This window comes from Akebia trifoliata, chromosome 9 (assembly GCF_017979445.1).
Source record: "Akebia trifoliata isolate Shusen 1 chromosome 9, ASM1797944v1, whole genome shotgun sequence".
In the NCBI taxonomy this organism is placed as follows: Eukaryota; Viridiplantae; Streptophyta; class Magnoliopsida; order Ranunculales; family Lardizabalaceae; genus Akebia; species Akebia trifoliata.
The window spans coordinates 2,681,835-2,707,494 of NC_141383.1; the positions used below are offsets into that span (position 1 = coordinate 2,681,835).

At 31.9% G+C, this 25,660-nt stretch overlaps 2 protein-coding genes across 3 annotated transcripts in view; one reads left to right on the forward strand and one right to left on the reverse strand.

Moving 5' to 3' along the window:
- The first annotated feature begins 706 nt into the window (after positions 1 to 706).
- LOC147394069 (uncharacterized) lies at positions 707 to 1,551 on the forward strand. Its single transcript, XM_086454546.1, has 4 exons — positions 707 to 712; positions 851 to 991; positions 1,091 to 1,174; positions 1,258 to 1,551. The coding sequence occupies exons 1-4, from the start codon at positions 707 to 709 to the stop codon at positions 1,549 to 1,551; spliced, it is 525 nt and encodes a 174-aa protein (XP_086310672.1).
- A 9,804-nt stretch (positions 1,552 to 11,355) lies between these two features.
- LOC147394070 (major latex protein 146-like) overlaps positions 11,356 to 25,660 on the reverse strand; it is an 85,176-nt gene continuing 70,871 nt past the window's right edge. Inside the window, exons 2-3 of one of the 2 annotated variants that reach the window (XM_086453473.1) lie at positions 12,594 to 12,641; positions 11,356 to 11,645 (exon numbers count right to left, since the gene is read on the reverse strand). In XM_086453473.1, coding sequence (XP_086309599.1) covers positions 11,371 to 11,645; positions 12,594 to 12,641 — 323 coding nt within the window. In that variant the 3' untranslated portion in view covers positions 11,356 to 11,370. The remainder of the gene's footprint in view (positions 11,646 to 12,593; positions 12,642 to 25,660) is intronic. The other variant, XM_086453474.1, reaches the window with a different exon arrangement.

The following is a 25,660-nucleotide window of genomic DNA, read 5'->3' on the forward strand; positions in this document are numbered from 1 at the left end:
AGGATGGGTACTCTGTAACTTGGGTTTCTATAAGATGATTCACTACTAGACCATACTCTTTTTTCCCCCACATGCTATTACATGTTTATTTCAATAATAAGCTCAAAGTTTTATTAAGTAATTTATCTGTGCGTGGCAATTTTAACTAGACTCTTCAAAAATTATTTGACATATACAATTATTTAAAATGCAGAATTTTAGGCATATCATAAAGGAGTTCAAATGTTTTAATCGGTACTGTTTTAATCGGTACTGTAATATTTAATAAAAATGTAGGGTCCATCATGAATCATTCTCAAATCATGAGATTTAGAAAGAAATTATACGGTTTGTTAACATTGATAAAATAACAAGAATGTAGTTAAGTAAGCTAATATATTATCTACTCTAATTGAAAATCAATCATATAACAACACAAGTGCATGGATATTGGTCTATATCATCCCACATTATTTGGGTGTTTGATTATCAAGTTATATAGTGAAATGAAATTTGTACACTGGTTGTACTTGAGTCTTGCCTGATTAGTAATAAAAGCAAAAGTTCAGACGTAAATCTTCATAATCTAGTTCAGATATATGGGGTATCCTGGGGAATTTGTAATTTGGGGATCAACACTCTTCTCGAATTATTTGAAGTGTAGAGGAGTAAACAAAGATCCAGAATTGTACACCTGTCTTCCCGTGAAAGAATATATACAGTAAAAATGTTGGTACTGCTGCTAATTGATGATGATTCTTGTACAAAGAGTTCACCATGATTATTGATGATAAGGATGACAATAGTGATGATAATAGCTTTCTTGATGATTTCTATCGGTTTTATTTACTCTTGTTACTACCATTGGCAGATAGAAGAAAACAATTTAAAGAATGCAAAAGCAGATTGGACACCCAAACAACATGAAGTTTGGGTCGAGATCTGTTATGAATTAGTTAAGAAGGGGAGGAGACTGCATAAAGTACTTGACAAGACCGGTTATGATTTCTTGGTTAAGGAGTTTAATAAAAGAATTAATATTTATTACGATAGAGGGCAAATGAAGAACAAGTGGGATAGATAAAAAGGCATTTGGGGACGTTGGAATAAGATTTGCACGAATACTGATGTCTCTTATGATGTTGATAACGGCATATTAAATGCAAGTGATGAGTGGTGGGATGGGTGGTTAGAGGTACATTTCTTGTTAATTTGTCCTTTTATTTATTTTAAGATTTTTGTCTCTTTATGTAAAATAAGATTTTTTATTTTTTATAGCATCATCCAAAAGATTCAATATTTCGAAAGCAACCTCTAAAGTTTGCGAAACAATTAGATTTCATCTTTGGAGGCACATATGTCACTGGTAGCCGGATGTGGTCACCTACATCTGGTACAATGCCATCTGCATCAGCACCTCAGGATGAGAATCTTGATGCGGATGATCTAGATGATGTCATGCTGACCCAACATCCAGAGTCTCAGATACCTCTAGACTTTACTCCTGATGATGCTGATGAGTTTGAGGATGATTCTACTCCTATTGTACCCCCACCCACAAACCACGTTTGACGTAGAAGTGGAGATACTTTACCACCTCAAAGTCGTAGGCAGAAGATGACTACTGCTATGATATGGCTGATATTATCGATTCAAATGATGATTTCACCAATACTGTCGACTCAAATGTTTTAAGTATGGTCACTACAAGAGGTGTCCTAGGTTTTTCATTTTATTGCGACAATTTCTTAAATAAGGAGTCACATAATAATAGTCAGTTAAAGGGGATTGTTTTGTGCGAAAAACACTGGATGATAATCGTGCGACGTGTTATTCATTATTTAGAATGGAACGACACATATTTTTGAATCTGTGTAGTCTTTTGGAAGTTCGAGATCTACTGAAGATAGAACGCTACATTATTATTCAAGAACAACTAGCGATGTTTTTATTAATAATAGGACATAATTAAGAACAAAGATTAGTTACAAATAGTTTTGATCACTCAGTTCAATCGATTAATAAGTATTTCAACAAAGTTCTTTTAGCTATGATGAACTTATCGATGTCCTTAATTGTACCTCCCGACTTCAATGAAGTCTCTTCGCACATCCGTAACAATCCTCGTTTTTGACTATATATATATATATTTGAAAAATACTTGTTTCATTAATGTTTATATATTAATATACCTTAAAAATATGTAGGATTGTATTAGAGCAATAGACGGGACGAATGTTAGTGCATTTGTACCAATAGCGGAACAAATACGATATCGAGGACAAAAGGGACTCATACAAAATGTAATGGCAACGTGTTCGTTTGACATGTTGTTCACTCATGTGGTGGTTGATTGAGAATGGTCAGCTAATGATTCATGTGTCTTCCTTGAGATATTGAATACTCTTAGTTTAAATTTTTCATATCCTCCACCAGGTATGTATTTAAAATTTTTCAATTATATCTGTTTATATTCAATCTTAGAAATTAATATATTTTTTTGGATAATAGGTAAATACTATTTGGTAGATGTTGGGTACCCACTCATGGATGGTTATCTCGCACATAATCGAGGTGTTCGATACCATCTACAAGACTATAGGAGATCACGGACAAATGGTCAAAATGAATTATTCAATCATTTACATTCTTCACTTTGGAACATGATTGAACGAACCTTTGGGGTTTTGAAAGTAAAATGGCCAATCTTGAAGTTGAGGCATTCATATAATTTGGACAAACAACGAAACATTGTTATTGCCTGCATGACATTACACAATTTTATCAGAAAATATGTTATCGTCAATGAAGAATTTGCTCGATTCGAAGAAGAAGGATCAACGAGAGTAGAAGAAAATGTCATCACTAATCAAGAGTATCAAGTTCCCCCATTAGTAGGTCGTCAGAACCAACAAACAATGAAAATACATAGGGATTTAATAGCTGATGCCATTTTTATTGGCAATCATTGATGTATTTTCATATTCTGTTTTTTTATTTTGTATTGTAATTATATTATAAATACTGTTAAACAATGTTGGAATAAAGATTATATTATTTTTAAGTATATTTCGAAGATTCTATGCTTATTTATTTATTATCTTTGTGTATGATGAATAGCATTGATGGCAAACTATACGTATCTACCATGTTGTTCATGTAGTCGAGTGATGACATTAGTCACAGTTAAAACAAAAGAAAATTATGGGAGGATGTTTTATAGCTGTCCATCTTGGCAAATAATATGATATTGATGTTAGTGTGGGGTGCATATTTATATTTGGTGACATCGATATTAATTCATGTGTTATTTTACTTTATAGAGACATGCAGGGTCTTTTCTGTGGGTAGATGAAGTTGACATTATCAATGATAATGTTCCTCAAGATAAAGTAACGGAGTTAAATAATTAAAATAAAAAATATATTTTGTATGCATTTGTTGGATGTATATTTTTTATGTTTTTATTTATTTCAGTTTTACTTATTATATTAACTATGATTATTATGTTTAAATGATGTCATAATCTAAATGTGATGGTTGTGGATGTGTTATGTAAAATGTGAAATTTGGATTGAATATTATGCAAGTATTTTGTTTATCAAGAAAATTTCATATGTTCAATGTCAATAGGAGATGTTGTCGAAATTTTTATAGAATTTTATTATATTTATCTATATTTAGTGTAATTATATATTTATAGGGGTATTTTAGTAATTTTTTATGCATTCTGCATACATTATGTTGGATTGTGTATTATGCAGGTATTTTGTTTATTAGGAAAAATTTATATGTCTATTTTTAAGAGGAGATGCTACCGAAATTTCTATACAATTATAAATTTTTCTATAATTTTTTTTAGAATTATAAATATTTTAAAATTAAAATAATTATTTTTTTAATTTTTTATATAATTTTATGATATTTATATATATTTAGTGTAATTATATATTTATAGGGGTATTCTGGTAATTTTTATGCATTCTGGTTGCATTATCAACCTTAAGGGCATTCTGATCATTTTACCCTACTACAATAGATTTTAGAAGCTGTATCAAACAGTAATTACCAGATTCTAGTCAACAGTATAGCAGTTTTAAAAAACTCTATCAAACAAGTTTTTCAGCTTTTCAGATTCTGACAGCAGAATTTGGCAGCTGAATCAATCGCCCCCTAAATTAGTGGGTGGTGACATTAATTACACTTCGGGGTTTTTAATTTGGTGTATTGGTTGGGTTTGTATATTTAATCAAAACTAGCACCACGGTTCCTTTCAAATTTCATGAGGAACAATATGGGAAGAAGACTACCTAGAGACCCAAAAAGAAAGGTACAAGAGTAATTATATTGTTGCCCCAAAGTGTAGTGAAATCTACCACAAAGAAGGTTTGCAAGCGATGCCAACTTCTATGCATGGTGGTGTCTTACACCTATGTGCATTTGGGAAAAAAAAATGAATGTAGGGGGTGAACAACCCCAAATATTAAAAAAAAATTATCATTAAATATTAATTAGTAATTAATCATTGGGCCAAAAGGAAACATACATCATTCTCAAGGTGATAACAAATGCATATTGATGAAGACGTGAGATTTGGAAGATCTGTCACACTAGATTTATTAAGATCTAATATCTTCATCGAAGTAAGCCCAATATGATTAATTAACACAAACGTTCTTTTGAAAAAAAACATGGAATAGGAGTGTCAAGTATGAGCATGTTACGTAATTCACCCTAATGTAGAACATTTTATTTTATTTTCTATATTAGCATCTCAGCATTGTATTTCCTCAATCACAAAATTAGTAGTTGAGAATTCAATATAAAACCAAAGTCAATGGAAAATTGACTTTCAAGATTAGGGTGTTGTTTTTAATTTTCGGAACAAAAGAATTCACATGTAGTTTCTAGAACTATTGAAAGAGATTAAACCTGATTAATCTGTACCAATAGAATGTAATAAAACACATGTGCTTAATCCTCTAGTAGGTTTGATTATGTCTCAATCAATTTTAATTATTGGGAATGTAAAACTCATTATTGACACAGTTTTAGGCACATAAATTTTGAAGAGGCCTTTACAAATTTTATCAATAAAATTGAAGTTCCTAGAGTTATAAATGGCTCTTGCATCCAAATTGAATCCATTAACTGGGAATGTGCCTCTTACAAATTTTTGGGTTTTGAGTTTTCGTAGATAAAGCCTATGATCCAATAATTCTAAGTGATCCATATTAAATATTGGGTCTTATACTTAAATAAATGAGTTTAAGCCCACCAATAGTCCATAAAATCCCTAAAATTGGATTTGGAAAAGTTGAGCCTTTAAACAAGTCAATCACATCTGTTTAAGTTAGGATATAATTAGAGATTTAAATTATCTTTAAGTTTATAAATACCAAAGCCTCTTTTATTGACAGACGGGGGGGGAGGGGAGGATCACTTTCTCTCAAAAGACAGAAGCTCTCATTTTAGAGAAGAAATTCTCAAGTCATCCTCGAGAGACAAAGCAAAGCTCTTCAAGTAAAACTCGAACTCCAATTCAAGAGAAGATTAAGCTCAAAAGCCCTTCTTTAGAATCTAAAAAATCATTTTTAGTCAATAAAGTGTGAAGTCCAAAGAGAAGAAAATCTATACGAACTTATATAGAAGATCAAGCTCAATAGTTATTCTTCATAAATCAAGAAAATCTTCTCAACCGATAAAGCGCTAAGTTTGGAGAACAGAAAATCTACAAAAGCCTATGAAAATCAAGCACAAAAAAACATAAAATTTCATACAACAATCACTAATCTTTTCATAAAATGTCATTAGTTTATCCATTAAAATCACTAATAAATGACCTAACTCCTAAAATAATTCATAATATGTAAATATTTATTTATTTATTGCATAGGGATTTGGTTCTCGGTTTGATTTGATTCTATACAAGCTTGATCCAAGAACCAACCCTAATTGATCGGTTCTTCATTTTTCGTAATTTGGAACTGAATCACGACTTTTTCCAACCCGAACAAAACCACCCCAAATCTATCAATTTTATTTGATTCTCAATTTGAACCAAACTAAGTTGCACTGCTAATGACACCAAGTGCTTTTGGCGTGTTGCTACTTCAAAGTTACTACCACATCTAGGATGTAACATTAAAAGAGGAAGCCTTGGTAATGGGTTAACTAACGGCCCAAGAAGAGTGATCACCTCGCCTCACTGCAAAGTGGATCAGCACAAAGGTCGAACAGAAAGGGACACTACTTGAAAAATGGCATAAATTCGATGGACCTTGACGTCAAATTTATCCATTTTTTCACACATGGTGTTTAAAAGGATTGCGTCGAATTTACCCCTTTTTTCACGTAGGGAATGATTTCAAACCAAATGAAGTACAAAGTTCACCTATAAGAACATCCAATTTCTTTGGAATCCCTAGAAATATACCCCCATCTCAGTTGTATGTTTGATGCCTCTTCGCACTAGGAGTTTCCTATTAACTACATATTTTATTTATTATTATTTTTTAAAGAAAACAAGGAAATATTATAAAATAAAATAATTCACATTGCAAAGGGGACACAACACCCTTGGAATACATAACTTAAATCCTAGAGATCCTATCATATCTCAAACACAAGCTTCATTTATAGAAGGGCATCACCACAGCATCACCACCATAGAGAAGAACACACTACAACCACTCCATCTAGGAGCATGAAAGCTCCTACATATAAGCTTCCACAAACGTAGATTAATTATATATGAAAGCTCAATATCTTTTATTGCAAAGCCAACATCATCATTGTCATTGGTTGCGACTTATTTTTATTCCTTGACAATATGAGCGTCGATGCCCTTGCAGACCTTAGCGAACAAATCCATATAGTGATGTGGAGTTGGGACCTTGTCATGTACGTTATCAAATTCCACAGCTCACCTGACAACACACACATCACCTTTGAAGTCACATGAATTTCGACATTGAAACAGTCGTAATGACTCTTGAGATCTCCTTCCAAGACACTTAAAACAATTGACCTTTTTTGTCATCAATGGATGTGGTCTTCTCCTTGACAAACAATAGTTCATCTCATGTGATCAAATAAACAAAGCCAAGCCAGAGAAGTTTAAAATCTAATAAAAATCATCAAAGAACTTGGCGTGTCAACTTTTACTTATAATACCCCCATCCTTTGAAATTAAATGGTTGTTTCCATATAATTTGGTGTGTTATAAGCAAAAAATTGGCATGTTAATAGTATCTCTGTAAAGATTATGGGCACGTGTAGTTCAGACCCAAGTAAATTTATGAGACATTGTATTATATTACTCATCTGGCATTGGGATCGTCTAGATAAGTAGTCATGAAAGTGAACTACCAGTTGTCAGAAATATATTATAATCAACAAAAACAATATGAAAAAAATAAATCAATTATGACTGCAAAAATCATGATGATGTGTAGGAGGAAAAATGTGGGAGACAAAATTTGTCTTACACTGACTTAAAAGTTTGGATTGAGCTGATTTTTTCCCTAACCCCATCAAAAATGATTTACAAATTAATATTAAAAAAATGACAGTTCACAAAACATTAATTAATCCAATATGAAATTTTTATGTCATATACAACAAACATTGTCTCCCTAGCATTGTCTGTTGAACGCTCCCTATATATACATATTAAGAATTTTAGTACAGTAGAAAACTTTCCCTTTATGTGAGATGTAAGAGTAAGAAATATTCTACTAATAAGAATATAGTCAATTTATTTTTTTTTACCAATGAAAAATCATTAAACTATCTATTAATTTGAGCTCCGAGGTGTTCTTAGTTGGTACTCGTGAGTAAATTTTGGTTCTGATCCTAATAGGTATTGGTTAATTCTCAAAAATTAACCCAACTTATTTTTTATTAGTAAACCTGTTTTTTAATGAGAAGAGTAAATTGTACTCCCGGGATTTGATCCCTAATGATGTTTGGTATCATCACCAAAGGCTTTACCATCTAAGTTAACTAGCACCTGGTCGCAACTTTACCTTTACATACTCAAATAAAAAAATAAAAAATAAAAAATAAAAAATAAAAGAGAAGAAAAATAATTTGTTAGTGTATTTGAATACTTAAGTAAGGTAGACCTTGATTTAGTGTCATCTTACCTATGACATATTTCCATCTCCTTCAATTATTTCAACACTCTTGTCTCAGGATGGATCTTTGTGAGGTCCATGAGATTGTGCTTAATCAATCGATAGTACTTGTCTACAGGGCACTTGACATCTAATTTGATCTCAAACTTATGAGTCATTATCTTTGGATATCTCTCAAATTGCTCCTGAGTTGGATATATATGGTACAACTTCAGTTAAATTTATGGGTGAAAGTGATAAGGTTGAAAATGACAAATGACAATACTTATAATGGACCACGAATATCAAAATGAATTATTAAGAACCGAACCAATTTTAGATAAAATCTGGTAGGACCTGGTCAAATTGTCGGTCCAATCTGGTTTTAAAAAAACTACTTCAAACTTATCCAAGTAAACATTTAATGAAATACCCAAACTGACCTTTAACCTTATGAGGTTAATAAAAACACATTGAATAATGAATTTTGGACTTGTCAAGTGTATACACACTTTGGAGATAAAATGATAAATCCATTCCATCTGAGCACAAACTCAGATTGCTAATAGGATATATGTACATTACAATTGAATCCTTGGAATTAGATATTTAACTAATAGGTCTTTGCCACAAATTTTCAATGGATAATTCCTCCTTCAATAATCAATATCCCATACAGAAACCTTGGTGAATTTATTCTAGTATTTAGCCCTTAGTCTTTGTGCATGTCATGGGGACTCTAAGATGATCAATGTATAATAGAAGAAACTCTTTTTTGAAATGTAATATATATTACATATTCTATCAAATAAAATATGTATTTATTGATTAATCAATGATCAAAATTCACTTGATTGTGATTTTGTTTCTCATGATTATCCTTTTTGCAATCTTGAATATTCTCCAAATTAATGATTGTTAATTCCTTGTTTAATACTTATCCTCATCTTAGTAGTTCATCGGTTACAAAATTAATGTCATATGTAATCTATGATTGTGAACTACTATTAATAAAATCAAAGTTAACGGATTGCTACTAAATTATAGATAAGTTTCTTAGATCTAAGGAATTTCTAAACTTCGCCCATGTTATAAGCTCAATTCGTTTTTTATTGTAGATTTCAACAAGAACGGTATGCGCAATCAATCAATGTACTAATAAGCGTCTGCGCGTTGAGTGCATGATAAACATGTTATATCTTGAAAATAAAATATCAAACATCAAATGCATACACTCTAACAACGTGGTAGCCATATAAATGAAATCCCAACTTCATTCATAGCCATGAAAATTTTAAGAGAAAATGTATTATATAACTAATTCTCCCATTTCAATCCCAAGTTGATCACTTAGCTATATTATAATTTTATCTAAAGGACCATATGATGTCTCATACCTCATCAACCATCTCATGATTAATGAAACTTCCATGGATATTCTAGTGTGAAAAATAAAATTGAATAATAAATGAATTAAATAAACTCAAAAATATTTTATTGATTAATAAAACAATTAAAAATGACTTTTCAAGGCATTATTCCAATAATCAATTGATCCAACAATATCTGCTAACACTCTAGATCATTGTGTTTCAGAAAAAGAGAGAGAGCTTGTATTTGTTGCAACTCCAAAAAGTTGAGGCTTAACTTTCCACCCCAGGCACAACTTGGTTCAGTTTGAGATCAAATTGTAACCAAACCAACATAGGTTGGTTCCACTAAATAAGAACCAGAACCAAACCAAATTCAATTGAAACAAAACCAACCCAAACTGAACTAAAGTCGGTTCTATTTGGTTCAATTCTACAGATTGTCAATATTTTATAAATTGTAAGTAATATTTTTAAATGAAAAAAATAAACATATAATAATCATAAAATTTCATACAATAATTACTAATCTTTCTATAAAAAGTCATTAGTTTATCCATAAAAATCACTAATATATGTCCTAACTCCTAAAATAATTCATAATAATAATAATAATAATAATAATAATAATTATTATTATTATTATTATATATTTTTTAATTTATTTATTGCATAAGAAGGGTTCGGTTCTCGGTTTGCACAATGTGAAAAAAGCACAAATTTGACATCCATGGACCGTCAAATTTCTTAAAATTCGATGGACCAAGAGGTCGAATTGGCGTTGAATTTTTCATTGTCAAATGTTTTTTTTGACGGGTCTGAACTGTCAAATTAATGAAGGATGAGAGAAATTCGACAGCTCTTAGCCGTCAAATTGGGGAACATCAAGAATTTCGACAATCCTAGACAATCAAAATTCAGTTTCTAAAATTTGTAAGTCTTGACCCGTCAATTTTTTCTGTCAAATTTTCCAGTTTTCACTTAGTGTTGGTTCGGTTCTATACAAGCTTGATCCAAGAGTCAAACCAAATTGATTGGTTCTCCATTTTCGTAACCCAGAACCAAACCGCAACTTGTTCCAAACCAAACCATACTACCCCAAAGCTATCAGTTTGGTCCGATTCTCAGTTTGAACCGAACCAAGTTGCACACCTAATGACACCTAGTGCTTTTGGCGTGTTGGTACATAAAAGTTACTACCACATCTAGGGTTTAACATTAAAAGAGGAGACCCTGGTAATGAGCTGTCTAACAGCCCAAGAAGAGTGAGCATCTCGCCGGTGAACTCTGAAAGAAGGGTATCAAAAAGAAAGCTAGTGCAAAGTGGATTAACACAAAGGTTGACCAGAAAGGGACACTACTTGAAAAAAGGGGTAAATTTGATGGACCTTGACATCAAAATTTTTTAGTATTTAACGTAGTGTTTAAAAGGGTCACGTCAAATTTACCCCTTTTTCACTTAGGTAGTGGTCTCAAACTTTTCTAATTGAACTCAAATGGAGTACGAATTTCATCTATAAGAACATCCAATTTCTTTGGAATCCTGAGAAAGATACCCTCATCTCAGTTGTATGTTTGATGCTTCTTCATTCTAGGAGTTTCCTATTAACCACACAGTTTCATGTTTATTTAATTATTATTATTTTTTAAAGCAAACAAAGAAATATTATAAAATAAAATAATTTACATTGAAAAGGGGGCATACCACCCTTGGAATACATAACAGACACAACCCTCATTTATAGAAGGGCATCACCACCATAGAGAAGAACACACTACAACCACTCCATTTAGGAGCATGAAAGCTCCGACATATAAGCTCCTACAAACATAGATTAATTATATATGAAAGCTCCACATCATTTATTGCAAAACACATCGTCATTGTCCTTGGTTGAGACTTATTTGTGTTCCTTGACAGCATGAGCGCCGATGCCCTTGCAGATCTTAGCGAACAAATCCATATAGTGATGTGGAGTAGGGACCTCGTCATGTACGTTATCAAATTCCACAGCCCACCCGACAACGCATCCATCACCCTTTGGAGTCACATGAATTTCGAGATTGAAACAGTCATAATGATTCTTGAGATCTCCTGCCATGGCACTTAAAACAATTGACCTTTTTTCGTCATCAATGGATGTGGTCTTCTCCTTGACAAACAAAAGTTCATCTCCTGTCATTAAATAACCAAAGCCAAGCCATAGAAGTTTAAAATCTAATAAAAATCATGAAAGAATTTGGCACGTTAACTTTTACTTATAATACACCAATCCTTCAAAATTAAATGGTTGTTTCCATATAATTAGGTGTATTATAAGCAAAAAAATTGGCATGCTAATAGAATCTATCTATATATATTATGGGGAGATGATAATACAGATCCAAGTGAATTAATGAGTCATTGTATTATATTACTTACCTATCATTGGGATCATTCCAGATAAATAGTCATTAAAGTGAGCTACCAGTTGTCAGAAATATATTATAATCAACCAAAACAATATGAAAAAAATAAATCAATTATGACTGCAAAAATCATGAAGATCTGTAAGGAGAAAAAGTGTCTTAAAAGTTTCGATTAGGCTGATTTTTTGCAAGGGTGATCTCTAACCAAATCAAAAGTGATTTACAAATTAACAGTAAAAAAATGACAATTCACACTTCTAAATCACTTTTGATGTGATTAAAAATTTCAAATTGGGCTGATTTTTTGTGAGGATGATTTCTTCACCATAAAGAACCTCCTCACAAAACATTAGTTCAATCTGAAACTTTTAAGTCATATAGGACAAACATTGTCCTCCTACCGTTGACTGTTGAACGCTCTCGATATATATATTTTAAGAATCTTATCTGATAGGTATCGGTCAATTCTAAAAAATTATCCCTAACTTATTTTTTATTTATTTTTTTAATGAGTAGAGTAAATGTACTCTCAGGATTTGAACCTTGATAATGTCTAGTATCATCACCAAAGGCATTACCAACTAAGCTAACTAGCACCTAGCCACAACTTTACCTTTACATACTCAAATAAATTAACAAAAAATAAATAAATAAATAAATTGTTGGTGTATTTGAACACTTAAATGGGGTAGACCTTAATTTGGTGTCATATTACCTAGGACATATTTCCACAGCCTAACAGTGCCCAAACTCTTTCCATCTCCTTCAATTATTTCAACACTCTTGTAAATCTCCGGATGGATCTTTGTGAGGTCCATGAAATTGTGCTTAATAAACCGATAGTACTTGTCTGCAGGGCACTTGACATCTAATTTGATCTCAAACTTATGAGCCATTATCTTCAGATATCTCTCAAATTGCTCCAGAGGTGCATATATATAGTAGAGCTTTAGTTAAATTTATGGGTGAAGGAGATAAGGTCGAAAATAAAAAAATGAATATAATTATGGTGGACCCAAATATCAAAATGAATCATTAATATTAATTTCTTTGTGATCGTCAGCTCAACTATCCATTTCACCTAATCAATATAATACATCTTATAACTTTTAAATAAATTTAAATGTTTCACATGTTCAATTTATAATTATCTTAGAGCTTTCAAGATGCCTATAATGTTTATCACTGACCAAGAGGGATCAGATGTCCTTCTCAAACAGACAATTAATGCAAATAGATGACGAAAAAAGATTTGGAAGATTTTTCAAAAATATGTAATTCATAATTTAGAGGATTGTTGATAGAATTTATTTATTTTTTCATATCAGGAACAAAAAAGATATCATATAATTTATAGGATTATTGATATATTTTTTTTTCATATAATTTCTTCTTTGATTAGTTGATTTCTTCTTGTCAACTTGCTCGTGGATGGAACCTTATTGTAAATGAACCACGTATATTTTGTGTTGTGGTTGTGTTCTTTTATCTACTTTCTTTATTGTTACTTGTATTTTCTTTGCAAAATATTCTTACAGTTTGATTGTTGCAATTGATTGACTTGTTCTTAGAAGGGATTAATTCCAATAATCGGGCTTCCATGTGTGGTTTGGGATTTAGCCACAACAATATATCTCTAATATTTTCACCAAATCTAGTTCTAGAGGGGTTATTTTTCTAATTGTGTATTTTTATTTTATTTTCCCTCACTAAGAAATTAAAACTGGAAAATGGATGAAACATTGCAAGAGTGATCTGTAATTATAAAATATATAGAAGTAGTAATATAATAACAATACTTTTAACAATCTTCTTTTGAGTGGTAGAAGATGATCTGTGCTCATGAGCCCACAGTTATGTTGCAATACGTCAACTGTCGACCATAAGCTCTATATCCAACTCCAATAGGAGTCATAGAAAAAAAATTTATGTGAATTTAAATTCACCGTGAAATGAGCAAGACGACAAATATTTTATGTGCATACATTTTGAGTCTATTGACAAACACTAAATTAGTGGGTGGTTGACATTAATTACACTTAGGGGTTTTTTATTTGGTGTATTGGTTGGGTTGGCATATTTAATTAGAACTAGCACCACAGCTCATTTCAAATTTCATGAGGAACAATATGGGAAGAGGACTACCTTGAGAATTAAAAAAGAAAGGTACAAAAGTAATTGTTACCCCAAAGTGTGGTGAAATCTACCACAAAGAAGGTCTGCAAGCGATGGCGACTTTGCATGGTGGTGTTTTGCACCTATGTGCATTTAGGAAAAAAAATGAACGTAGTGGGTGAACAACCCTAAATATTAAAAAAAAAACTATCATTTAATATTAATTAATAATTAATCATTGTGGCTGAAAGGAAACATATGTTGTTGTCAAGGTGATAACTAATGCATATTGATGAAGATGGAGATTTGTAAGATCTTTCACACTAGATTTATTAAGATCTAATATCTTCATCAAAGTGCCCCCAAGATGATTAATTAACAGAAATGTTCTTTTGAAAAAAGAAACATGTAATAGAAGTGTCAACTATGAGCATGTTACATATAATTCACCTTAATGTAGAAAGTTTTGTTTTATTTTCTACATTAGTATCTCAGCATCGTGTTTCCTCGACCACAAAATTAGTAGTTTAGAATTCAATATAAAATCAAAGTCCAAGAAAAATTAACTTACAAGATTAGGGTGTTGTTTTTAATATTAGGAACAAAAGACTTCATATAATTCATATGTAGTCTCTATAACTATTCAAAGAGATTACGCCTGTGCTTAATCCATATAGCTAGGAACAAAAGACTTCATAAAACATGTGTGCTTAAGCCTCTTATTTGCTTGATTATGTCTCAATCTGTTTTAATTATTGGTGATATGAAAACCCCTTGCTAACACAGTAAAACTCAAAATCGTACTATGTTAGGACGGGGTTTTACGTTCTTACATTTGCTATTGGAAATGGCATCACTTCTTGGGCTTAAATTTCATAAAGCGGACACTGATGACCCGACATTGTGAAACGCTGACCCAGGAACTATGGGCCCCAAAAGAAGCGTAGCAGAGTGAAATCCGCCAGAGTGTGGTCTGTCGCGGAGATCGATTGTTGTGTGTATTGCTGTGTTACAGCTGATTTTGAAAATAAAAACTAAGGGTATGTTTGATTGCATGGAAAGTCACTTTCCATGAAATTTGAAATCCATGGAAAATTAGTTGTGGAAAATAGGTAGGGTTGGAAAATCAAATTCCATTGTTTGATTTCACTTGGATAAAATCATGGAAAAAATATGAGAAGGAAGAAAAAGAGGAGAAGGAAGAAGAAGATGAGAGGAGAGGGAGAGGAAGAAGAAGATGACGAGGAAGAGGGAGGGGGGAGGATGTGGCGACGACGACGATGACGACGACGGCGACGGCGACGAAGAGGTGACGGTGTCGGTGACCGCGACAGTGACGACGGCGACGATGGCGACGACGGAGGTAAGTGACGGCGATGGTGACCACGGCAATGACAACGACGGCGAGGTTAGTGTAATGGTGGTGGTGGTGGTGGTGGTGGTGGTAGTGGTGGTAGGGAAGAATTGATGATGGAAAATATGGGTGGATTTCATTTTCCCACCCATATGGGTGGGAAAGTGAAATCCATGATTTAATAGACTTTTTGAATGGGGTGGAAAATGAATTTCCATTTCCATGTGCAATCAAACACTTGAAAAATGTCATTTTCCATGGAAATTGATTTTCCACCCTATTTTCCATGTGCAATCAAACATACCCTAAATGTTAAGGATATGATGGAAAATTAAAAAATGAATGTCACGAGGGTAGAACCCTGAATATGAAAATTGAATTATTATTAGATACTAAGTAAAAAATTTATCATTGAGATCAAAACGAAGCATACATCGTTCTCAAGCTGAACTAATGTTATTGACTAAAGTAGTGATGTACAAATTACCCATTACCAGACAACAATTCTGAAACCGAATCAAAAAATCAGAACCGAACCCAAATGGACTTAACCAAAATGTTTTGGTTTACAACCTTGGGAAACGGACCGACTCCAAACCAAAAGCAGAGCTGAACGCCTTAAAACCCAAAATTTTAAAAATATAAATATGAAATATTTTCCCCCCACACTACCTTCTATCTTTATAGTTATATAATTGGAAATAAAGTATCTATTTTATAATAGAAAATAGTTACCAATCAAATGAAAGTTTCTTTATATATAGGATTTGTACAATAGATTACAAAGTCACTATTTTATGTAATTTATCCTAACCAATTAGGATAAAAAAAGTTCTATCTTCATATTTTATATTTCATACAATATACAACAAATAATTATTTTATAATAATATATGATTATCAATAAAAAAATTGTGTTTTTATCTTTATATTTTATACTTTATACAACACAATAACCATTTTTCTTTCTACTTATATATATATATATATATATAGGATACACATAAATTTACTCATAAAACTACAACGTGTTTTGTTTTATATGGGCAAAAAGGTTCGGAATGAGCTGATGTTTTGTGAGGATGATCTCTATGGTGAGGAGAACATCCTTGCAAACAATCAGCCCATTCCAAAACTTCTAGCCCAATGTTTACAAGTTAAAAAATTTTGGACGGTCCATTTTTTGTTAACCACTTTTGATGGAGTTAGAAGTTTTGAAATGGGCTGATCTTTTGCGAGGATGATCCCCTCATCATAGAGATGATCCTCACAAAAAATCAGTACATTCCAAACCTTTTTGCCCTATAAGACAAAAACGTTGTAGCTTTATGAGTAGCTTTATGTGTCTACGGATCATTACCCTATATATATATATATATATCAGAGGCCCTAAATAGAGCCAAACAAATTTTCAAGGTATGGGTTAGAAGTTTCAGAATGGACTGATTATATGTGAGGATCTCTATGATGAGATCATTCTCACCAAATATCAGCCCATTTCGAAACTTCTTAGAGATCATCCTCACCAAATATCAACCCATTCCGAAACTCATAACCCCATAAAAAGATATTTATAAAAATCGAACGGTCCACGATTCTTCAACTTCTAAACAAGGGTAGGCAATTTCAGAATGAGCTGGATTTTGGTGAGGATGATCTTTTCACCATAAAGATTATCCCCACAAAAAATCAGCTCATTCCAAAACTTCTAACCCCTATTTTTAAAAATGTTTGGCACAATATTTGGCTCTCTTTAAGGCTTCTAACACTTCCCTATATATATATATATATATATATATATATATATATATATATAGGGGGGCGTTCAATGGCCAACTTTTTGGCAAAACATTTTTCAAAACATGAGTAAGAGGTTTTGGAATGGGCTGATTTTTGGTGAGGATGATCTCTACGGAGAGGAGATCATCCTCACCAAAAATCAGCCCATTCCAAAACTTCTAACCCATGTTTACAAGCTGAAAAATCGTGGACCGTCCATTTTTTGTAAACTGTTTTTGATGGGGTTAGAAGTTTTGGAATGGGCTGAGTTTTTGTGAGGATGATCTCCTCACCGTAGAGATCATCCTCACCAAAAATCAACCCATTCCAAAACCTCTAACCTATGTTTTGAAAAATGTTTTGCCAAAAAGTTTGCTAAAAAGTTTGCCCTTGATCGCTACCCATATATATAGATATATATATATATATATATATATATATATATATATATATGGGAAATGTTCAGCACCCTAAGTTTTACCACACACTTTAACAAACGTTTTTTGTCCTACATGGGTTAGAAGTTTTGGAATGAGCTGATTTTTGGTGAGGATGATCTCTATGATTAGAAGATCATCCTCCCCAAAAATCAGCCCATTCCGAAATGTTTAGCCCCATGTTTACACGTTGAAAAATCGTGGACCGTCCATTTTTTGTAAATCAATTTTGATTGGGTTAGAAGTTTTGGAATGAGCTGATTTTTGGTGAGGATGATCTCCTCGCCATAGAGATCATCCTCACCAAAAATCAGCTCATTCCGAAACTTCTAACCCATGTAAGACAAAACGTGTTTGTTAAAGTGTGTGGTAAAACTTAGGGTGCCGAACGGGACCTTATATATATATATATATATATATATATGGGTCCCTTTCAGCAACAAACATTTTGACAAACATTTTGGCAAAACATTTTTCAAAACATGGGTTAGAGGTTTTGGAATGGGCTGATTTTTGGTGAGGATGATCTCTACGGTGAGGAGATCATCCTCATAAAAAATCAGCCCATTCCAAAACTTCTAGCCCCATGTTAACTGGTTGAAAAATCGTGGACCGTCCATTTTTTGTAAACCATTTTTGATGGGTTAGAAGTTTTGGAATGGGCTGATTTTTGGTGATGATGATCTATTCCCTGTAGAGATCATCCTCACCAAAAATCAGCCCATTCCAAAACCTGTAACCCATATTTTCAAAAATGTTTTGCCAAAATGTTTGTCAAAATGTTTGTTGCTGAACATTTCCCTATATATATATGGGAAATGTTCAGCACCCTAAGTTTTACCACACACTTTAACAAACGTTTTTTGTCCTACATGGGTTAGAAGTTTTGGAATGAGCTGATTTTTGGTGAGGATGATCTCTATGATTAGAAGATCATCCTCCCCAAAAATCAGAAGATCATCCTCACCAAAAATCAGCCCATTCCGAAATGTTTAGCCCCATGTTTACACGTTGAAAAATCGTGGACCGTCCATTTTTTGTAAATCAATTTTGATGGGGTTAGAAGTTTTGGAATGAGCTGATTTTTGGTGAGGATGATCTCCTCACCATAGAGATCATCCTCACCAAAAATCAGCTCATTCCGAAACTTCTAACCCATGTAAGACAAAACGCGTTTGTTAAAGTGTGTGGTAAAACTAAGGGTGGCGAACGGGACCCTATATATATATGGGAAATGTTCAGCACCCTAAGTTTTATCGCACACTTTAACAAACATTTTTTGTCCTACATGTGTTAGAAGTTTTGGAATGAGCTGATTTTTGATGAGGATGATCTCTATGATTAGAAGATCATCCTCCCCAAAAATCAGCCCATTCCGAAATATTTAGCCCCATGTTTACACGTTGAAAAATCGTGGACCGTCCATTTTTTGTAAATCAATTTTGATGGGGTTAGAAGTTTTGGAATGAGCTGATTTTTTGTAAGGATGATCTCCTCACCATAGAGATAATCCTCACCAAAAATCAGCACATTCCGAAACTTCTAACCCATGTAAGACAAAACGCGTTTGTTAAAGTGTGTGGTAAAACTTAGGGTGCCGAACGGGACCCTATATATATATATATATATATATATATATATATATATCAGCAACAAACATTTTGACAAACATTTTGGCAAAACATTTTTCAAAACATGGGTTAGAGATCTTGGAATGGGCTGATTTTTGGTGAGGATGATCTCTACGGTGAGGAGATTATCCTCACCAAAAATCAGCCCATTCCAAAACTTCTAACCCATGTTTACAAGTTGAAAAATCGTGGACCGTCCATTTTTTGTAAACCATTTTTTATGGGGTTAGAAGTTTTGGAATGGGCTGATTTTTGGTGATGATGATCTCCTCGCTGTAGAGATCATCCTCACCAAAAATCAGCCCATTCCAAGACCTCTAACCCATGTTTTGAAAAATGTTTTGCCAAAATGTTTGTCAAAATGTTTGTTGCTGAACATTTCCCTATATATATATATATATATATATATATATATATATATATATATATATAAATTAAAGGGTCCCGTTTAGCAACAAACATTTTGGCAAAACATTTTTCAAAACATGGGTTAGAGGTTTTGGAATGGGCTGATTTTTGATGAGGATGATCTCTACGGTGAGGAGATCATTCTCACCAAAAATCAGCCCATTCCAAAACTTCTAGCCCCAGTTTACAAGTTGAAAAATCGTGGACCGTCCATTTTTTGTAAACCATTTTTGATGGGATTAGAAGTTTTGGAATGGGCTGATTTTTGGTGATGATGATCTCCTCACCATAGAGATCAGCCTCACCAAAAATCAGCCCATTCCAAAAGCTCTAACCCATGTTTTGAAAAATGTTTTGCCAAAATGTTTGCTGAACATTTCCCAAAATTAAAATCAAAGTAACTATTTTATTATAATAAATAGTTACCAAATGGAAAACAATTAAATGTTTTATCTTTATATTGTATTCTTTATATATATACACATAATAGGCAATAGAATAAAAAAAAAGGAGTTGCTATTGCCACACCAACTATGTGCATTCTTTGGTGATTTATATAGGAATTTGTATGGCATTGGTAAAAGTTGTTGTGGCAATAGTAGTTCTCTAAAAAAAATTGCATTGAATTTATTTTAATGGTAATAATATATTTTAAAAAATTATAAAGTAAACTATATAAGTTATTGTAAATCTTACAGGGGTGTCAATGGGTCTGTTCCGGTTCGGTTCCTAAGGAACTTAGAACCATAACAATTATACTTAGTTCTATTTTGGTCCTTGTCGATCTAGATCAGGTTCCAAAATAAATGGACCTAGACTTGGAATCACCAAAAATCATGGGTACCCATCGATTTCGGTTCTTAACAATCGAATGAGAAAAAAAGTACTTCAAATCATTATAAAATATTTTTCCTTTAAAACAATTAACATATAATCAGCAAAATGATTTACTTAGTTATAATTTATTATATTTAAAATACAAATTAATAATTAATTTCAACAAAAAAAATTTATCTTAATTAAAAGTACTAAATTTTTAGAAGAGTAACCCATTTTAAGCTCCAATCAATAATTTATATGAAAAATTGAAAAAATTTATATAACATGCATTTATTTTGAAATAAAAAAATAACTTAAATCATATATTGTATGGAAAGAAATGAAAAAATAAATTGGTTCCGGGTACCCATTGGATAGAACCTAACAGTTCTGGTTCCTATCGGTATGGTTCCATTTAAAACCCGGCTCTAATCAGTTCCAATAAAAAAAAGGAATCGGAACCAAGGTTTTCGATTCCGATTTTGGATGGGTTTCGGTTAAATGGGTACCCATGTATATAATTTAAACAAAAAAACGGTTTACCTGAACCCAAAATCAAAACTAGACCCGAAAAAATTGGTTTGGTTCAATTTTGGCTGCTCCCATTAGAAAAAAATCCAAACCTGAATCGAACACGAAATTTTCAATTCGATTTCGATTTCAGCTATACCTGGATCGATCCCAAAAATTTGGTTCAGTTCTATCCGAATGTACATCCCTAGAATAAAGTTTTCAATGTTCCAATTAATAAAATGATCGTTATTGATAAATATGGAAGGAGTGTCTCACTACTCACAATAAACTACATAAAGCCCAATCAATTATCCAAATTTCTAGTCATGTTAAAGACCCTCACTCTAATAGTATGATGGGACAAAGCCTGAATTTATGATTATCAATCAGGAGAAAGGTAATTGGAATTTGTATAACAAGAAAAAAAAAAAAAAAAAAGCTTACATTCAACAGCCCAATACAATCAAATTTCATAAAATTATCAAGGCATCAAAATTTTCTTTGTCGAATATATATAGGGTAGCATTCACTGGCCAACTTTTTGGCAAAACATTTTTCAAAACATGAGTTAGAAGTTTTGGAATGGGCTGATTTTTGGTGAGGATGATCTCTACGGTGAGGAGATCATCCTCGCCAAAAATCAGCCCATTCCAAAACTTCTAACCCATGTTTATAAGTTGAAAAATCGTGGACTGTCAATTTTTTGTAAACTGTTTTTGATGGGGTTAGAGGTTTTGGAATGGGCTGATTTTTGGTGATGATGATCTCCTCACCGTAGAGATCATCCTCACCAAAAATCAGCCCATTCCAAAACTTCTAACTTATGTTTTGAAAAATGTTTTGCCAAAAAGTTTGCTAACAAGTTTGCCATTGAACGTGACCCATATATCTATACATATATATTTGTCAAGCCAAAACTATCAAATTAATGGAGGATGGGAGAAATTAGACTGCTCTTAGCCATCGAATCTGGAGAACATAAAAAATTTCAATGGCCCTAGGCCGTCAAATTTAGGTTTCTAAAATTAGTTGGCGTTGTCCCATTCAAATTTTCAATTTTTACATAGTGTTGATCGTGGTACTCTTACACACAATAATTTAAGCAAAAATATTAAGGTTAACTTTTTATTAGATTATTTATTCGTAAGCTAGACTTGAACCCACAAGGTCAAAGTTGCATTGCAATACATTTATGGTTCACCATAAGCTACAAGTCCAAGCCCATCCCCATCCCCCTTAGTATTTGAGTCCTATAAAATTTTATTTGCAAACTTAAATTCACTGTGAGGAATAGTTGGGATGACAAAAATGTCTTATGATAGCTTTTTGGCCATTGAAAAATGAATTGTGGTGCCCCCAAATTCAAACACAAATTCTCATGATTCCATGCTAGAATCGAAAGCACTCAAATATACACTCCCCGCAATGATAATAATATAAATAAGTAATATGGTAATAACATATAATATTGTTGTTGAATAATCTAATAATCTAAAATATAAGTGCGTTAAAAATAATTGAAATGTAAACTAAAACTCAAAAATCTGCCAAAAATAGAAGTTGGCAAAACCTCACACTAACATCATCCATACTCTCAAAATAAATGAAATAGAAGATTCATAATACCTAAACTGAAATAGATCTAGTAAAAATAGTTTTAGTTCTCACTTAGAAATAGACTCTAGTCATTGATATGCCCAATTAGATGACACTCTGGTGGAGCATCCTCTAATTACTCCTCGACTATGGGAGGATCTACAAGAAATGATATGGTATGTAATAGGGGAGTTACCAAGTAGATAAATCACTATCTTAGACTATCAGTCTTCTAACATGGGAAAAATTCATTCTAATACATTTAAAAAATTATGCAAGTTTTAAGTGTAAACAATATAAAAGTAACTTAACAATACCATGCTAGAAATATAAAATAGAAATTATTTTTAGCAGTTTGCATAATAAATTCTGATTTGACAAAGGTAAAGCATAAAAAGCAGTATAAATACAATCAATGGTATTGTAATTGCTAAGAGTATTGAAAACCATGAATGGATACCTCTCAATTAAGATCCGAATATGTTCTAAACTTCATCGATGTGGAACCTCATCATTAGTTCTTGATTTTGTGGCTGGTATTTATCACAATTGGATAACCATTTATTTGGTTTCAGTTGTCCATTGATTGTGACTATAAGGTACATGTCCTTTCATGAAATGTCAATATGCTCAACTACTCTATAGACTGTTAATGGTCATTGAGTAGCTATCTTCATCTAATCCTATGAAGTGAATATATGGTTCTCTAAGATGTCTCTCCACTTTCACAAACTATAATTACATCACATAGTTCATTGATAAAGATAAATAGGAATATCCTATATCTTAGTTGTGATACTACTCCCCTATGCACCCCCATACTACATAAGAGCTTACCATCGCAACTATTCATAATAGGATAGTATGTCACTTCAGACGTGATATGATAGACTATCCCTTAACATTTTCACAAGCTCTTTAACGAATCCCAAAATAGTAATGTATAAGTATTATTATTTTTTAAATAAAATAGAAATAAAACATACAAGGGTGTGGAATGGACATCTGGTTCCCTTACCATGCACTAACCAAACCCATAAAATAAAATAATTTTCATCTCCTCGCTATAATAAAATCATACATAAACAAGTAATCATATTATTGTGATAATAGAAAGTAAAAGTTAACACTCGAGTATTCACTTGCCACCACACGCAAACAATGAGAGTCCACATTCTCGTTTGTAACATCAAGATTATGCATTCCTTCAAAATTTCAACATTTAACCAATTTTTACTTCTTAATTCCCATAAAATCTTGTACACTCTTTAGAAAACAAAAGTAAAATTGTAAATTAATTTAAATACCAAAAATCATTTTATATAAATCATTTTTAAAAATAAATGACCAAAAATTGTATATAAAAAAAAAAACAGGGATAAATTGGTAGCCGAGACATTTTTTGTCAATGGCACCAATTTTGGGCAAGTCTGTCAATGATACAAGAATTTTTTGTCGATGGCACTGATAGAATGTGTCAGTTGTTGATCAGTGGCATCGATAACATCTTCTCCAAAACCAAAGTTTTCAAAAGGTAATGATTTTTTTTATATCCAAGTTTTGATTTTTCTTGTATTCAAATACAAACAATTTTTTAGATGTGGGTTTAAAGATAAATCATCAAACTACAAAATCGTTCATGATTTTTAAGAAAATTATTTTTCCTAATGTTTAGCAACATATTATATTTTTTGTTTGGAAAGCTATGATGTTCTAAAACTACAATTATTAATAAGATCCAAAATTTCCCTACCTTAGATCTAAGTCAAGTAATCATCGAAAAACGCATAAAATCTGGTTCATTATGAAGCTTTCTTTTCCAAAGTAATCGAAAGTTCTAACTTTTCGTAATCTCTCGAAGCTGATGATGAATCGAAAGTTTTCTTCTCCTACGACACCTAACAGAAACTCTAAGTAGATGGTAATCAAATCGAAAGGTAGAAGAAGGCTAAGGTATTCCTTGAAGTTGGTATTTATAACATCCAAGGGACATAATGGTCATTAATATAATTATTTTCTTTTGTTTAATAAGTTTATGTCTCGAACTCTGATTTTTGCTATTTTATAATCTATTTTGATTAATTTTTTTATGCAGATCTAATTGTATAATCGGATTTGTCAAATTTTAATTTTATAAAAAATCTTATTTGTTTGACTTACGAATTTCTTCGAGATACGCATAAAAATCTAGGGTATTACATTTTCCCCCTGTTCGGTGCAGACTATTAATAAAAATAAAAGAGAACAAAATACTAAAAACCTTGGTAAGCAATGATCAATCCATAGAGACAACATTAATTCACAATTTCAAACTTACAAACGATCACAGTTCAAAGTATAAAAAATTAAAATAAAACTAATCTGAGATGAACGAAAATAGGAATCCCAATGTAAAGAATTAGATTAGTCAAATCCACAAAAATAATTCATCTTATTAATTTATTTTTTTATTTATTATCTCGATCCAATCAATAAAGCTAATGTTATAGTATCGAAAGATAAAATCTATTAAACCCAAATATGTAATCTAAATTCTGTGATTATATTTAATAACACGGAATCAAAAAGTTAAATATAAAATTGCTAACAAAACATAGTTTAACATGAACTTATCTAAGATTAAACTATCAAAATCATGAGAATAAATATTATATTTAATAATTACTACTTAATAAATTGGTATCACAATATAGCATTGAAGCATAATTATAAATAAATAAAATTATCTAAGACGATTTTGTTTCAGCTTCATCGACCTTTCTAATGGAGGTCTAGCTGCAGATCATAGCAAGAATGATGAAAGTAAAATAAAAATTAAAAAGAAAAGAGATTGGGAAGAAAGTTATGCTCTTGTCATTAATTTTGGTTGGAAACTAGCAGAGTATTCATTCTGTTTACAAAATTTTAATAGAAAATAGACTAAAATACAAATTATAAAAGATAAGAGATAATAAAAAAAGATATGATCCCTAAGTTTTTGTTTGATCTCTTATTTATAGAAGTCAGATTAGGATTCCTTTAGAATTCAGAATACTTTCATGTATTACAATGACTAAAACCTAATGTGCTATGTTACAAATCACGCTGTCTCAACATTGCATGAATTTCGAGATGAAGTTCGTTTATGTCA